The following is a 14,666-nucleotide window of genomic DNA, read 5'->3' as shown; positions in this document are numbered from 1 at the left end:
CAGTACTCAAGCATGTGTAGTCTGATGCCTGCCCAAGAAAGAAATATTGTTAGGCATGTCTGACTGCTTTCTATGGAACTGACTTCACTATAGAGTGGGTTCACTGAATCTGCATGCCATGCCATGTTTGGGCTTCATGTGTTTCTTTAGCTTAGCTTTTTCCTGAAGTTCTAAGAGGGTTTCATAATAATTATAGCCCATCAAGTTGATAATCTTCTAATGTTATCTTACTCTTTGCAACTAAGACAATTGGAGATGAATGCTATTATTTTATTTAAAATTAATAGCTTGCAGGATAAAATCAGCACTCAGCAAGTCTTTCAAACTCTATCCAGTGTGCAAGTGCTTCAGCTTCCAAACCATTGTTTTGCCTTCTCTGGAGAATAACCAGACAGACAGTGCGCCAGAGAGAATGGTCTCCTTTTGAATCTCCTGTAGTCCATAGGATAATGCCTGCCTGGGGCAGATTCCTTTTAGCCTCCCTGTGATATTGTATGGCCATGTCTATTAAATGCCGTGGGATCTACACATTTTGAAGTCCAAGTTCTCATCATTTTTCAAATCCCTTCGCTGCTTCTAGAATATTTCAGAAACTCCCACCTCTGGGAATTTGTTCTCTCGATGTTTGTGTGGGAAACCTCGTTCTACCTATGACTATGGCCGTATTTTGCTGTGATTTTCTCATGCAGATCTTTCTCATTTTAAAATGACATCTCTCCCAATATATCTTCTCTGTTTTTCACTATAAATTCGTCAGCAGAATTTATTTTATAGATCAGTTTTAGATTCAAAGTAAATTTGGACATAATGCACAGAGGTCTGTGTTACCCTCCTACAGGTAGTTTTCTCGACCATCATGTCTCCTATCATAGAAGAATATTTATTAAACAGTAAACCAATATGCAGAAATAATTATCCAAGTACCTCATTTACCTGGATCTCACTCCTGCTGCTTTATGAGATTTAGCAAATATGCAAAGATTGTATCTCACAATGGTTATGTTGACTGATAAATCCTCTGAGCCCTATTCATTCACCCTTTCCTCCTAGGATCTTGGGCAAGCACTGAAGTTTTTCAATTTGCATAGTTTTACATTTTCCCAAATAGCCATTGGAATATATAGCACATATCTTTTCCAGAATTTCCCAGAGAGACAGATTCACTTCCTCCCTTCCTCCCTCTCCTACCCGCTCCCTCTTTCTCTTCTTCCTCCCCCTCCTTTTCTTCCTTCCTTCCTTCCTTCCTCCCTCTCTCTCTCTCTCTTTCTCTCTCTCTCTCTCTCTCTCTCTCTCTCTCTCTTTCTTTCTCCTCTTTCTCTTCCTCCTTAGTAATGTAGTAATTAGGCACTCAGAGTTTACCCATATCTTTTTTTTTAATGCTGAATAATATCTTATTCTCTAGATTTGCCATAGTTTATTCACTTGTTTTCTTTCTTTCCAGCTTTCTTTCTCCATAGAACTCAATACCATCTGACATACTCTTCATTTGACTTATTGATTTGGGGCTATATTTCCCACCTTCCAACTCTAACTTAAATTTCATGGTAGTGCAGCATTCAATCAATACACAGTGGACAAAATAAGGATGTTCAACAAAAGGAAAAAAGTAAAAACATTTTCCGGGATGTACAGAAAGTACTCAAAATTTTCCACTTGTATGCCACACCATGATAATAAAAATACTTGCAGTTTTGTAAGTGTGAGAGAGACACAACCTATTGATGATCCATCTAAGATGATTAGATCTGATGATAAAATATAGTAAGGATACTTCAGATACTTGCTTTGTACAAAACCATGTAATCCGTGGGAGCAGAGGTCTATCTGCCTCACTCACCTTAGTGAGTGCTGTGAGTGCCTGAGAATAATGCCCTCCATAAGAGATTCTCCAATGGCATTTGTTAAATGAATGACCAGTAAATCTCAACGTAAAGACTTTTCTCTTCCTCCTCCTCTTCATACTACCTCTCTTCCTCTTCCTCTTCTTGCTCCTCCCCTCTGCCTCCTTCTTCTTCTTTGGACCTTCCTTCCCTTGTTATACACTCTGTTCTGTCCTATATACTCTACTGTAGACTTGAACTCATAGTGTCCCAGTTTAGTCTCAGAAAGACTTGTTAGAGCCACACTTGGCTAACATTTTTTTAATACTTTGCCAAACTATCTCTCAAGTGCCTTGATAAAACAAAGGGTGTGTATAATCATTTACTTTAGATACAATTACTTACAGACAACCACAATTCAGTAGTGGAGTTTAGCTCAAGCTCAACTGTAATTCACTGCCAGGACTGGAAATAATTTAATTTTTCATGTTCTTTAGGAATTTTACTGATAGGTTGGCTAAAGCAATATAGGAAGGAAAAAATTCATAGATGTGTAAAACATTTTATAATTGTATCACATAAAGGGAAAACCTTTAGGCACAAAGAGAAATAAATGAGCAAGCCCCTCGCTCGCTGCTGTTTGAATGGTAAATGGCCATTTCTTGTATAATATCAGAGTAAAACCAAACAAAAATTGTACTCTTTTTAGAAGTGGCAGATGTGGAAACTCCCAGCAAGACATAAAATAAGATGACAGAATTCTTTATTACATGCATCCTCTTGTCCTGAACCAAAAGTTAAAACAAGAGAGCCTCTATCTTGCTCAGGAAGTACAAAAGGATGTGGTTGATAAAGGAAATATATAACATCTTTTATGGATGGACATGACTTGCAGCAAGAGAGGAACTTCTTATAAACTTACCCATCATTGTTAACATCTGATACCACAACAGTATATCCGAAATAAGATGCCATCTGCAATACAATAATAGATTTTGTGTTCAAGAAGCCAAGTTCATAGTCACCTCTTACTTATTCATGAGAAATGACTCTCACTGTGCCACAATTTTGCATTTGAATTCATAGACCCCAGACCTTGTTCCAAGTGTTCAAGTCATTTAGTTTAACCTCTGACCTAATGAATAATTCCCTCCATAATAATCCTGACATCTGCTGGTACATCATCTGGATACATTAGGTCCACTCAATTGGTGGACAGAACTATTAGGAGGCTCCTTCTACTTGTAGTCTTTCTATGACATCTAGTGCTTTAATATACTTAGTTCAGCCATTTTGAACCCCTCAGAACCAACTCAGATTCACCACATGTGGAGTACTTCCAGGACATTTTCAGATGCTACACTGTTGAGCTCCGAGATTCCAGATAGCATCCTCCAAGAACAGATGGTACTCATAAGCACAGTGACAGAAAAGTAAAGTAGGAATTACGCTATCTAGTTTGGTTTCTATGTTATTAAATCACAATATGATTTTAATTTTAGGGAAATCCACAACTCATCAAATTACAGTGAGATCATATTTAATAAGACTTCCAAGTCTTTTCAGTGAGTGTAAATACTATATAATCATATCCCACAGTTTCCCCTCAGAGTTGTTTTAAAAGAGTTTTATAATTTGTTTCAGTCTGGATCATCTTTTCACCTTACCAATGTTGTTCTTTGTGTGTGTGTATGTATTTGTCTCATGTTCACATGTGTGTACAGGTGTACATATGTATACAAGTGTGTGAGGCCACAGATCAGCATCTTCTTCAGGTTTTCCCTATGAGAAATTTTTGAGACAGATACTCTTACTGATTCTGGACTTTACTAATCTGGATATATTCGGATGTATTTCTTTGCAACATTCCCTTTTCTCTGGCTCCCAAGTTCTGGGGTTACACACATTTGCCACTGTGCCTGCCCCTAGGCCAACAGGTACTGCAAATCAGGTGTTCAAGTTTGCATCACAAGCACCTTCCCAAAGGCTCTAGCCCCACCTCTCTTTCTTTAGTCTGCAATCTGATACTTTAACTGACTTAATCTCCAATCATCCACTAATTCAATCAAAATATAGCCCACTAGAAACTATGTTCCCTGGAAGGCAGACTTCAGTCTGTCTTGAGCTCTTTCCTGTAGTGACACTTTTGGAATTTTGGTTTCCTTAGAAAACAGATATATTTTAAGAATGTGCTTTCGTTTTAACCCCAGGCGTAAGGATATGGAACTGCTTCATAGCAGCTGACTATGAGTTGCCTCGTGCTATAGCAGAGACATGGCTTTGCCAGCTGCAGATAGTTTCTGCAATTTTGTGATGTTTGCAATTCTCCAACTTATCAGAGGTATATATATGCTTGAGCTCCGTAGGTGGGTTGAGTGGTTGTTGGTTATTTAGGGGGGTTGGTGGCAGTTTTTTTTAGTAGTTATGATCAAAGAATAAGAAGAAAGAAATTAGATCCAGATTCTCTCTTCTTTCTCACCTATCTAGTGGTAGGGAGTGATATGTGGGGGTAAAGGGTGGGAAAAGGAAGAACCCACAAAGTAGCTAAGAGAAGCTATTCTTTCCTGCAATTCCTGAGCAATATACGGATCATGGTAGACTCCATTGTGATACAAAATCCCTCCAGCAGAGCTATTCAAACTTGACCAACTATCCACCTTCACTATCACCCCAGCCTCATTTATCCCTGCCACCCAACAAAGTACCAGGAGAGGTATGAAATTCCTTGTTGAAAATTTCACCGCAATGAAACTCAAACTTTGCACAAGATATGAAAGGCTCTTTCTGTTCATTCAAAGCCCTTGCTAATTGATTCTCTGGACATTGTTTTCCTGGATGGCAGGGTTACCATCAGTGCTTGAAATAAAAAGTGAAAAATTTCACAAGGTCACAATACCATAGTGAGAGACTATCAAAACAAATAAGGGCTAGGGATTAACTCAGGGTAGAGCATATAGCTAATGTGTGCAAAGGCCTGTCTGTATTTCATCCTCATGGCGACAAATGGGAAGCAAGGAGCTTAATGCAGATTGCTAGGGTCAGCTTCATGGTTTGCACTCAATTTTACACAAGTGTGGCAAATAGAAAACCTTTAAAACCAGATAGTTCTAGACTAGCACCCACCAGAGGTGCCACACAGTTACTCTCAATTCAGACTAATTTCTTGCTTGCTTATAGCCGTGGCAGTTCTCAGGAGCCTCCGATTTGTCTGGCTAGTTTCTGTGTGAAAGCCTGCATATTCTTTGCCATGGGCTTTGTGTTTAGGCACTTCTGCTGGGAGTCTGTCAGCCTTTGCACTACCTCCACCATATGATATAATTCTGTTTTATTTTCTTCAAATTATTGATCACCATCTGAAGTAAAATCAACTGTGTCATTCTGCTTCTTCCATACACAGCAGCTTGAGGGCTGGGATTGATTAGGTATGCCATTGTTCATTACTTCCTGAACAAATGAATGAATACCTGATATGAACATTGGATGTTTTGTATTTAAATGTCTACCCTTTAGGCTGGTTATAATGGTGTGAATCTGTAATCTTAGTACTGGGGAGGTTGAAGCTGTAAGACTACTTGAGTTCAAGGCCAACCTAGGCTACACAGTGAGTTTGAGGAGAGTTTGACTGAGACTTTGTGTGAAGACAACAACAATCAAAAAGTTTTTACCTGCTCACCAGTAAAATTCTGAATGAAGGTCATATCTGTGGAGTTAATGATGGAGACCTGAAATTGCAGAAGTGAGACAGTATATCATTCAACAGAATCAGAAAATGTTAAATGATGCCGATTTAAATCACTTAAAATTCTTCTGAAGTATAATAGCCCCCAAGTGTGGTCTTAGCAAAAGGCAACTGAACTTTGAAACAAAGAGCATGCTGATGACCTTAGAAGGGGAGATAATTAAATGCAAAGATATGGATGGCAGTTGGCATGTTAGCCACTTATTTTGTCTGATCATGATTTTTTCATAAACACATCTGTGTGCTTATGCTATTAGGAGGCTGATGAATGGCTCATTGGAAAATAAGCCATTTTTAAGTCCTATCCACATAGAAAAAAAATGTCTCCTTTAATTCTCGTTAGCCAAATGCAAACCTGAAAATTGTATATATTGTCTAGATTGTATTTTATTTTAATTTACTTTTTCAGACAGAGATTCATACATCTTAAGCTGACCTGGAACTTCGTGTGTAGCCTAGTGTACTGGCTAGTTTTGTGTCAACTTGACACAGGCTGACGTTATCACAGAGAAAGGAGCTTCAGTTGGGGAAATGCCTCCATGAGATCTAAGTGTGGGGCATTTTCTCAATTAGTGATCAAGGGGAAAAGGCCCCATGTGGGTGGGACCATCTCTGGGCTGGTAGTCTTGGATCATATAAGAGAGCAGGCTGAGAAAACCAGGGAAGCAAGCAAGCCAGTAAGTAACATCCCTCCATGGCCTCTGTATCAGCTCCTGCTTCGTGCCCTGCTTGAGTTCTAGTTCTGACTTCCTTTGGTGATGAACAGCAGTATGGAAGTGTAAGCTGAATAAACCCTTTTCTCCCCAACTTGCTTCTAGGTCATGATGTTTGTGCAGGAATAGAAACCCTGACTAAGACACCTAGGTTAACTTAGACTCTGGATTCCTCTGAACTTAACAGCCTCTTGAGTGGTAGTAGAGTATCCACATCATGCACATTGTAAATACTTGGGTGGCTACATGGAAATGCTCATGTGAGTGCAGCTAAATAAGTGTCCTCGTGCATGCGGAAGCCAGAGGTCAACATCAAGTGTCATTCCTAGGGAATCCTCTACCTACTTCTTTAATACAGGGTCTCTCTTTGGCTAGAGGCTTGACAGATGAGCTAATCAGGCTAGGCAGCAAGTTCCAGGGGTCAGCCTGTCTCTCCCTCCCTAATGCTGGGAATCCCATGTCTGACTTTTTCCACACTAAGTCTGAGAATCAGATATATGTTCTTGTGCTTGCACAGAAAGCTCTCAACTTTCATCAAACCCAGACACTATTGCACAATGCCAGAAAGATTTTGCTGAAGGGACCCTGTTATAGCTATCTCGTATGAGGCTATGCCAGTGCCTGGCAAATACAGAAGTGGATACTCACAGTCATTTATAAGATGGAACACAGGGCCCCCAATGGAGAAGCTAGAGAAAGCATTCAAGGAGCTGAAGGGGTCTGCAACCCAATAGGTGGAACAACAATATGAACTAACCAGTACCCCCAGAGCTCGTACCTCTAGCTGCATATGTATCAGAAGATGGCCTAGTCGGCCATTACTGGGAAGAGAGGCCCCTTGGTATTACAAACTTTATATGCCCCAATACAGGGCCAGGGTCAAGAAGCAGGAGTGGGTGGGTAGGGGAGCAGGGCGGAGGGAGGGTATAGGGAACTTTCAGGATAGCATTTGAAATGTACATAAAGAAAGTATCTAATAATAAATAAATAAATGGAAAAGATTTTAGCTGAAAAAAAAAAAAAGAAGAAAGCTCTCAACTGATTAAGCTCTTGCCCTCAGTCTGTAAGCCCTTTTATGCCATCTCCTTGTGAATGCCTTTTTTCTAACTTCTTACTGACCAGTAATGATGGGATTAAATATTATCCATTTTGGATATTTTGACACTTTGGAATGACAACTGGTTTTAAAGCACCTTTATAGAGAAATGAGTTAGGGGCCTGGAGATAAGCTCATCTTTTAGGTATCCTCTAAATCCAGTGGCATGTGCCTTTGTGAAGGAGAAAATACACGCGTAGAAGGAATTTTGTGTACATTTTTTATAATTAAGACTTTACACATTTTGGTTTCACGGGGACCCCCAGAAACCATGCCATTAATGTGCTTGCATTTGTTCCCCTCTGGGTTGAGTAGGAAAACAGCCCACTACTGTAGCAGGAAATATTTAGTAAAGGACATTTAAAATGGTCTAAAGTCACATGGGGGAAAACACTTCAGTACACATAGAATATGTCTTGATACTCACATATCCAAAGTTCTGTGCTCCTCTTGGAATCCCAGCAACCAATTCTAGAGATAAGAAGATAATTTTGAGGGGAACAACATACATACACACACACACACACACACACACACACACACACACACACATACACATACACATACACATACATATACGGGGGTGCATGTGTGTGTGTGTGTGATGTGTGTGTGTTCATGTGCATAGGGTATACATGGATGCAGGTATCAAAAGGAGGAGAACCTTGGATGTTTTTTTCACAGGAGACATCTACCTTGGATTTTTGAGACTAGGTCTCTCAGTGGGATTTAGTGTTTATATAATTACCTCAGCTCTCCTGGCTTTGTTGCCAGAGCCACAAAGATCTGCCTGCTTCTGCTTCCCAGACCTAGCTTTACAAGCACAAGCCACCATGGTGTCTATTTTAGATGGGTTCTTAGGATAGAACTCAGGTCCTTATGTTTCTATGAGTTGTACATTACTACTGAGCCATCTCCTCAGCTTCCAGTATATTTAAAGCCATTTAGCATCCAAGTGCTAAGGATGGTGGTGCCTTGTAAACAGTGATGCAGAGGGTAAAGATGGCACCTTGTATGTAAATGGTGATGGGGAGTGTTACAAGCTCGAAATTTGCAGGATTTGCAGTTGCATTCTGCCTGATGTTTCTTTACAGATGACAGAAAACAAACAAGCAAAAGTCACACTTTGAGCTGTTGCAATCTGCATACTACATAGCATGCACCTCTGCCCTTCAAAACATCCTCTTGTCTTTGCAGGTATACATGTGATTTAAAATTAAACCTTTCCCTGAGGCTTTGATCACATCTGCTCTGGGGACATCTTTTATACCACCACAAAGGTACTCCTTGGAGCTTCAGTTATCATGAGGGCCATCTGTGGACCAATCAGCACAGGCCAAAGATTCCATATTAAGAATCCACATCAAGAAGAGTTCATGAACGCATTTTTCTTCTCATTCTTTTTTGCCATGTTATTATTTATTTGTGTGTGTGTGTGTGTAGCAGGTTTGTGTGTGCCTATGAGTATGTTTGTGGAGGCCAAAGATTTGATACAGTCTTCTATTATTTTCCACTTTAGTTTTTGAAAACAGGGTCTCTTATTGAACTTAGAGCTTACTGTTCAACTTAGACTTTGGTTACTGAGACTCAAGGAGTCCTATCTTTGCCCCTAGGTCCTTGATGCTGCACCAAGCTTTTTATATAGGTGCCGAGGACCAGAACTTAGGTCTTTACTCTTGTGTAGCAGTCTTTTTCTCATTGAATCATCCCTCTAGGCCCTCATATTCTCTTTTATTCAGCTCTCCAACTCGTCCCATTGATAATGAGCATGGATGGCCATAGATTCGCAATGGTCTAACGAACTGTTTGAGATGCCCTTGACAGTGCCTTTATTTTATAAATCCTCAACTCATACAAAGTCAGAATGCATTTTCTAGATACTACTGAAATACAGTGAAAATTACTAGTGTCCCTGCAGGCTGTCATGCTACCCATGTCAGTAATGAACTAAACCTCTGAGCTGTAAGCCAGTCTAAATACCTAATATATATATTTATATTTATATATATTATATATATAAATATATATATTATTTTATTATATATATTTATATATATAATAATATTTATACATATATATAAAGAGTTGTTGTGGTCATGGTATCTCTTCACAGCAATAAAATCCCACGTAAGACAGCAGGTGCTCTGTGTTCGTCACACCCAATATAGTGAATCTCTGAGATTAAGGAGAATTTGTTTACTTCTGCATTCACAGTATTTAACAGATCCTGGAATGTTGTAGATACACAAAAAAGTCTGTAACAAATGAATAGGTGGCAGAGACCTTCGAAGAGCTAGAAAATGAGATGACACAGGAATTTATAGAAGTGCGATGCTAAGTAAGGAGTTGAGGACATGCCATTTGACAACTAGCCTAAAAAGTTAAGTATGATGGGAAGACAGGCATAGGACTAGAGGTTTGGAAACAGGATAAACAATGAAGGCTGTCTATGAGAAGAAGGAGTAGTCTGTTCTGTTATTTGGGATTGGGCTTGTCTAATGGAGAAAGGGGAAAAGTGTTGACATGTAAGGGTGATGTCAGGTGGAGTAGGGCACCTAAGATATGCACTGCTATAAATTAGAGTGGAAAATCTGGATTTTTTTCACTCTGACCTATTATTATGCAAGTGTGACCTATTAAGTCATTTAATCATCTGTATGGTTTTGACTTATAATCCTGGCAACTTTCCTCATTTATAATTGCTTAATTAGATTTTATAGGGATAGGAATAGATTCTTTTTGTTAGTTTGGGTTTTTTGTGTTTTTTTTTTTTTTTTTTTTTTTTTTTTTTTTTTTGAGGTTGGGTTTCTCTGTGTAGCCCTGGCAACCCAGGAACTCACTCTGGAGATCAGGCTGTGAAACTCATTCCAGTGAAATTCTTTGAAATAAAATGCTGTGTCAATGTGTATATATTTTCCACAAAAATTATCACATAGATATATACATTTCATCTACATAAATCTTTGTGTAGCAAAAATCAATCATATTTACAATAAGACTTATGTGTCATTTAGCATTCCCCAAGCTTTTAAAATGATTTAAGTTTAAGGATGTCTCTGACCTTGCTGAGAGTCCCCGGTGAATTCTCCAGCAGCGACTGAATATCCTATATTAAAGAGAAAAAAAAGAATGAATTGCATTTGATAAGAAATGAATTGTCTCTAGAGAAAGTAAGGAGCGATCATGATCCTGTGTTGTTCAGAAACCTCTACTAACAATTTTAAAAGTCAAAGGATCTATAAGAGGAAAAATAATCACACCAATATAAACACTTTCAGACAAATTCCTGGCTCTAAAGAAAATCAGCCACACAGATCTTCCATAGACTCGTGGACCCAAAAGGTCGGATTTTCAGATCAGCCTTCAGAGCATGAGTTCATGGCCCCTGTAGGTGCAGGTGGCAGCTGATTCTTTTAAAAAGTGGCAAATTCATCTGTCATTAAGCATAATTTCTATAAGACAGCCTTTGCAATCCTGATTAGTTACTGATCATCATGATGACCTACTTTTAATGTAGCATAAATTTTTTATTGTTTGTTTTTATTATATATTTTCTTTATTTGCAATTCAAATGCTATCCCTTCTTCCTATTTTCCTCTCTGAAAATCACCTATCCCCTCCTCTTCCCCCTGCTCCCCAACCCACACACTCCCACTTCCTGGCCCTGGCATTCCCCTATACTGGGGCATAGAATCTTCGAAAGACCAAGGGTCTCTCCTCCCACTGATGGCCGATTAGGGCATCCTCTGCTACATATGCATTTAGAGAAACGAGTCCCACCATGTGTTTTTTTGATTGGAGGTTTAGTCCCAGGGAGTTCTGGGGTTACTGGTTAGTTCATATTGTTGATCCTCTTATAGGGCTGCAGGCCCCATCAGCTCCTTGGGTACTTTCTCTAGCTCCTTCACTGGGGACCCTGTGCTCTGTCCAATGGATGACTGTGGGCATTCACTTCTATATTTGTCAGGCACTGGCAGAGCCTCACAGGAGACAGCTCTGTCAGGTTCCTGTCAGCAAAATATTGTTGGCATCTGCAATAGTATCTGGGCTTGGTGGTTGTTTATGGGATGGATTCCCAGGTTCGACAGTCTCTGGATGGTCCTCCCTTCAATCTCTGCTCTGAAATTTGTCTCTGTAACTTCTTCCATTGTTCCCCATTCTAAGAAAGATCAAAGTATCCACACTTTGGTGTTCCTTTTTCTTGAGCTTCATATGTTTTGCAAATTGTATCTTGGGTATTCTAAGTTTCTGGGCTAATATCCACTTATCAGTGAGTGCATATCATGTGTGTTCTTTTGTGATTGGGTTACCTCACTCAGGATGATATCCTGCAGATTCATCCATTTGCCTAAGAATTTCAGAAATTCATTGTTTCTAATAGCTGAGTAGTACTCCCTTGTGCAAATGGACCACATTTTCTGTAGCCATTCCTCTGTTGAGGGTCATCTGGATTCTCTCCAGCTTCTGGCTATTATAAATAAGGCTGCTATGAACATAGTGGAGCATGTGTCCTTATTACCAGGTGGAGCATCTTCTGGGTATATGCCCAGGAGAGATATTACTGGATCTTCTGCTAGTACTATGTCTAATTTTCTGAGGAACTGCCAAACTGATTTCCAGAGTGGTTGTACAAGCTTGCAATCCCACCAACAATGGAGGAGTGTTCCTCTTTCTCCACATCCTCGCCAGTATCTGCTGTCACCTGAATTTTTGATCTTAGCCATTCTGACTGGTATGAGGTGGAATCTAGGGTTGTTTTGATTTGTATTTCCCTGATGATTAAGGAAGTTGAATATTTTTTAGGTGCTTTTCAGCCATTTGGTATTCCTCACTTGAGAATTCTTTGGTTATCCCCATTTTTCATATGGTTATTTGGTTTTCTGGAGTCTAACTTCTTGACTTCTTTGTATATATTGGATATTAGCCCCCTATCGAATTTAGGATTGGTAAAGATTTTTTTCCCAATCTGTTGGTTACCTTTTTGTTTTATTGACAGTATCCTTTGCCTTACAGAAGCTTTGCAGTTTTATGAGGTCCCATTTGTCGATTCTTGATCTTAGAGCACATTCTTGTTCTGTTCAGAAAATTTCGCCCTGTGACCATATCTTCAAGGCTCTTCCCCACTTTCTCCTCTATAAGTTTCAGTGTCTCTGGATTTATGTGGAGTTCCTTGATCCACTTAGACTTGAGCTTTGTACAAGGAGATAAGAATGGATCAATTCGCATTCTTCTACATGCTAAACTCCAGTTGAGCTAGCACCATTTGTTGTAAATGCTGTCTTTTTTCCTCTAGATGGTTTTAGCTCCTTTGTCAAAGTTCCAGTGATCATAGGTGTGTGGGTTCAATTCTGGGTTTTCAAGTTTATTCCATCGATCTACTTGTCTATTGCTGTACCAGTACCATGCAGTTTTTATCACAATTGCTCTGGAGTACAGTTGAGGTCAGGCATGGTGATTCCACCAGAGGTTCTATTACTGTTGAGAAGAGTTTTTGCTATCCTAGGTTTTTTGTTATTCCAGATGAATTTGCAAATTATCCTTTATAAATCTGTGAAGAATTGAGTTGGAATTTTGATGGAGATTGCATTGAATGTGTAGATTGCTTTCGGCAAGATACTATATTAATCTTTTACTATATTAATCCTGCCAATCCATGAGCATGGGAGATCTTTCCATCTTCTGATATCTTCTTTGATTTCTTTGTTCAGAGACTTGAAGTACTTATACAGATCTTTCACTTCCTTAGTTAGAGTCACACCAAGGTATTTTATATTATTTGTGACTATTGTGAAGGATGTTGTTTCCCTAATTTCTTTCTCTGCCTGTTTATCCTTTGTGTATTGAAAGGCCACTGATTTGTTTGAGTTGATTTTATATCCAGCTACTTCACTGAAGTTGTTTATCAGGTTTAGGAGTTCTCTGGTGGAATTTTTGGGGTCACTTATATACACTATCATATTATCTGCAAATAGTGATATTTGACTACTTCCTTTCCAATTTGCATCCCTTTGATCTCCTTTTGTTGTCTAATTGCTCCAGCCAAGACTTTAAGTACTATATTGATTAGGTAGGGAGAAAGTGGGCAGCCTTGTCTAGTCCCTGATTTTATTGGTATTTCTTCAAGTTTCTGTCCATTTAGTTTGATTTTGGCTACTGGTTTGCTGTATATTGCTTTTACTATGTTTAGGTATGGGCTTTGAATTACTGATCTTTCCAAGTCTTTTATCATGAATGGGTGTTGGATTTTGTCAAATGCTTTCTCCACATCTAACGAGATGATCATGTGGTTTTTGTCTTTGAGTTTGTTTATATAGTGGATTACATTGATGGATTTCTATATATTGAACCATCCCTGCATCCCTGGAATGAAGCCTACTTGATTGTGATGGATGTGTTCTTCAATTTGGCTTTCAAGAATTTTATTGAGTATTTTTGCATCGATATTCATAAGGGAAATTGGTCTGAAATTCTCTTTCTTTTTTGGGTTTTTGTATGGTTTAGGTATCAGAGAAATTGTGGCTTCATGGAGTGAATTGGGTAGAGTACCTTCTGTTTGTATTTTGTGGCATGATGAGCTACTCTTAATTCCTTTCAGGATAGTGGCCCACAGATGTCATTGAACTCAAACACAAAGTTCCATCTACACTGACAAAATATAACCATAACTTAATTTTTCAATGCATAAAGCAATGAACATATCACTTGGACACCCAATCATGGGTAACATTAATATTAAAATGACATTGTATGGTTTTCATATAATAAAATTTGAGAACAGTCTTGCATATAGAATGATTCTTGTTTAAACCAGACAGGTCTGCTGTCATGTCGCCCCATAGCATGAGCAGCAGCCCTGCTGATATAAATGTCTTCTACCAGTAATACACCGTAGGAGAATGTCAGTGAGCTTACAGAATATTAGCTAGAATCATGTATGTTATGCATGATAAAGCAAGTTGTGCTGAGAAAGACAATGTAAGGGTCTACTCAAAATTATAAGAAAGAAAGCTTCCAGAAGATGTCAGATAACACCAGATAAGTCAGGACAAAACAAAAAATCACATGTACATTTAATTTATTTGCCTTCTGAGAAACTACCAGTTCCTGAGCAATGGTTCTTACCAAGGTAGCTGTCATCATAGGAAGCTGGAGCCACGTCTGTCTGTTTTTCTGCGGCCAATTTTCGTAGAATATCCTTGAATGAGTAATTTGCAATGATGTCTGCTATACTGACAGTGATCACCTGACCTGCGATGGGACAAATTAATACATCCACTGAGTGAATGCAAGGGTCAGGC

General features: G+C 39.0%; 1 protein-coding gene across 1 annotated transcript in view; it reads right to left on the bottom strand.

Annotated features, from left to right (window-relative positions):
• Itga8 (integrin subunit alpha 8) overlaps nt 1-14,666 on the bottom strand; it is a 196,841-nt gene that overhangs the window by 131,776 nt on the left and 50,399 nt on the right. Inside the window, exons 7-11 of the mRNA XM_021155534.3 lie at nt 14,491-14,616; nt 10,430-10,474; nt 7,796-7,839; nt 5,486-5,542; nt 2,743-2,795 (exon numbers count right to left, since the gene is read on the bottom strand). Coding sequence (XP_021011193.1) covers nt 2,743-2,795; nt 5,486-5,542; nt 7,796-7,839; nt 10,430-10,474; nt 14,491-14,616 — 325 coding nt within the window. The remainder of the gene's footprint in view (nt 1-2,742; nt 2,796-5,485; nt 5,543-7,795; nt 7,840-10,429; nt 10,475-14,490; nt 14,617-14,666) is intronic.

This window comes from Mus caroli, unplaced genomic scaffold (assembly GCF_978045245.1).
Source record: "Mus caroli unplaced genomic scaffold, Mus_caroli_1 scaffold_2, whole genome shotgun sequence".
Classification (NCBI taxonomy): Eukaryota; Metazoa; Chordata; class Mammalia; order Rodentia; family Muridae; genus Mus; species Mus caroli.
This window is presented reverse-complemented; position numbering and strand designations above follow the sequence as displayed.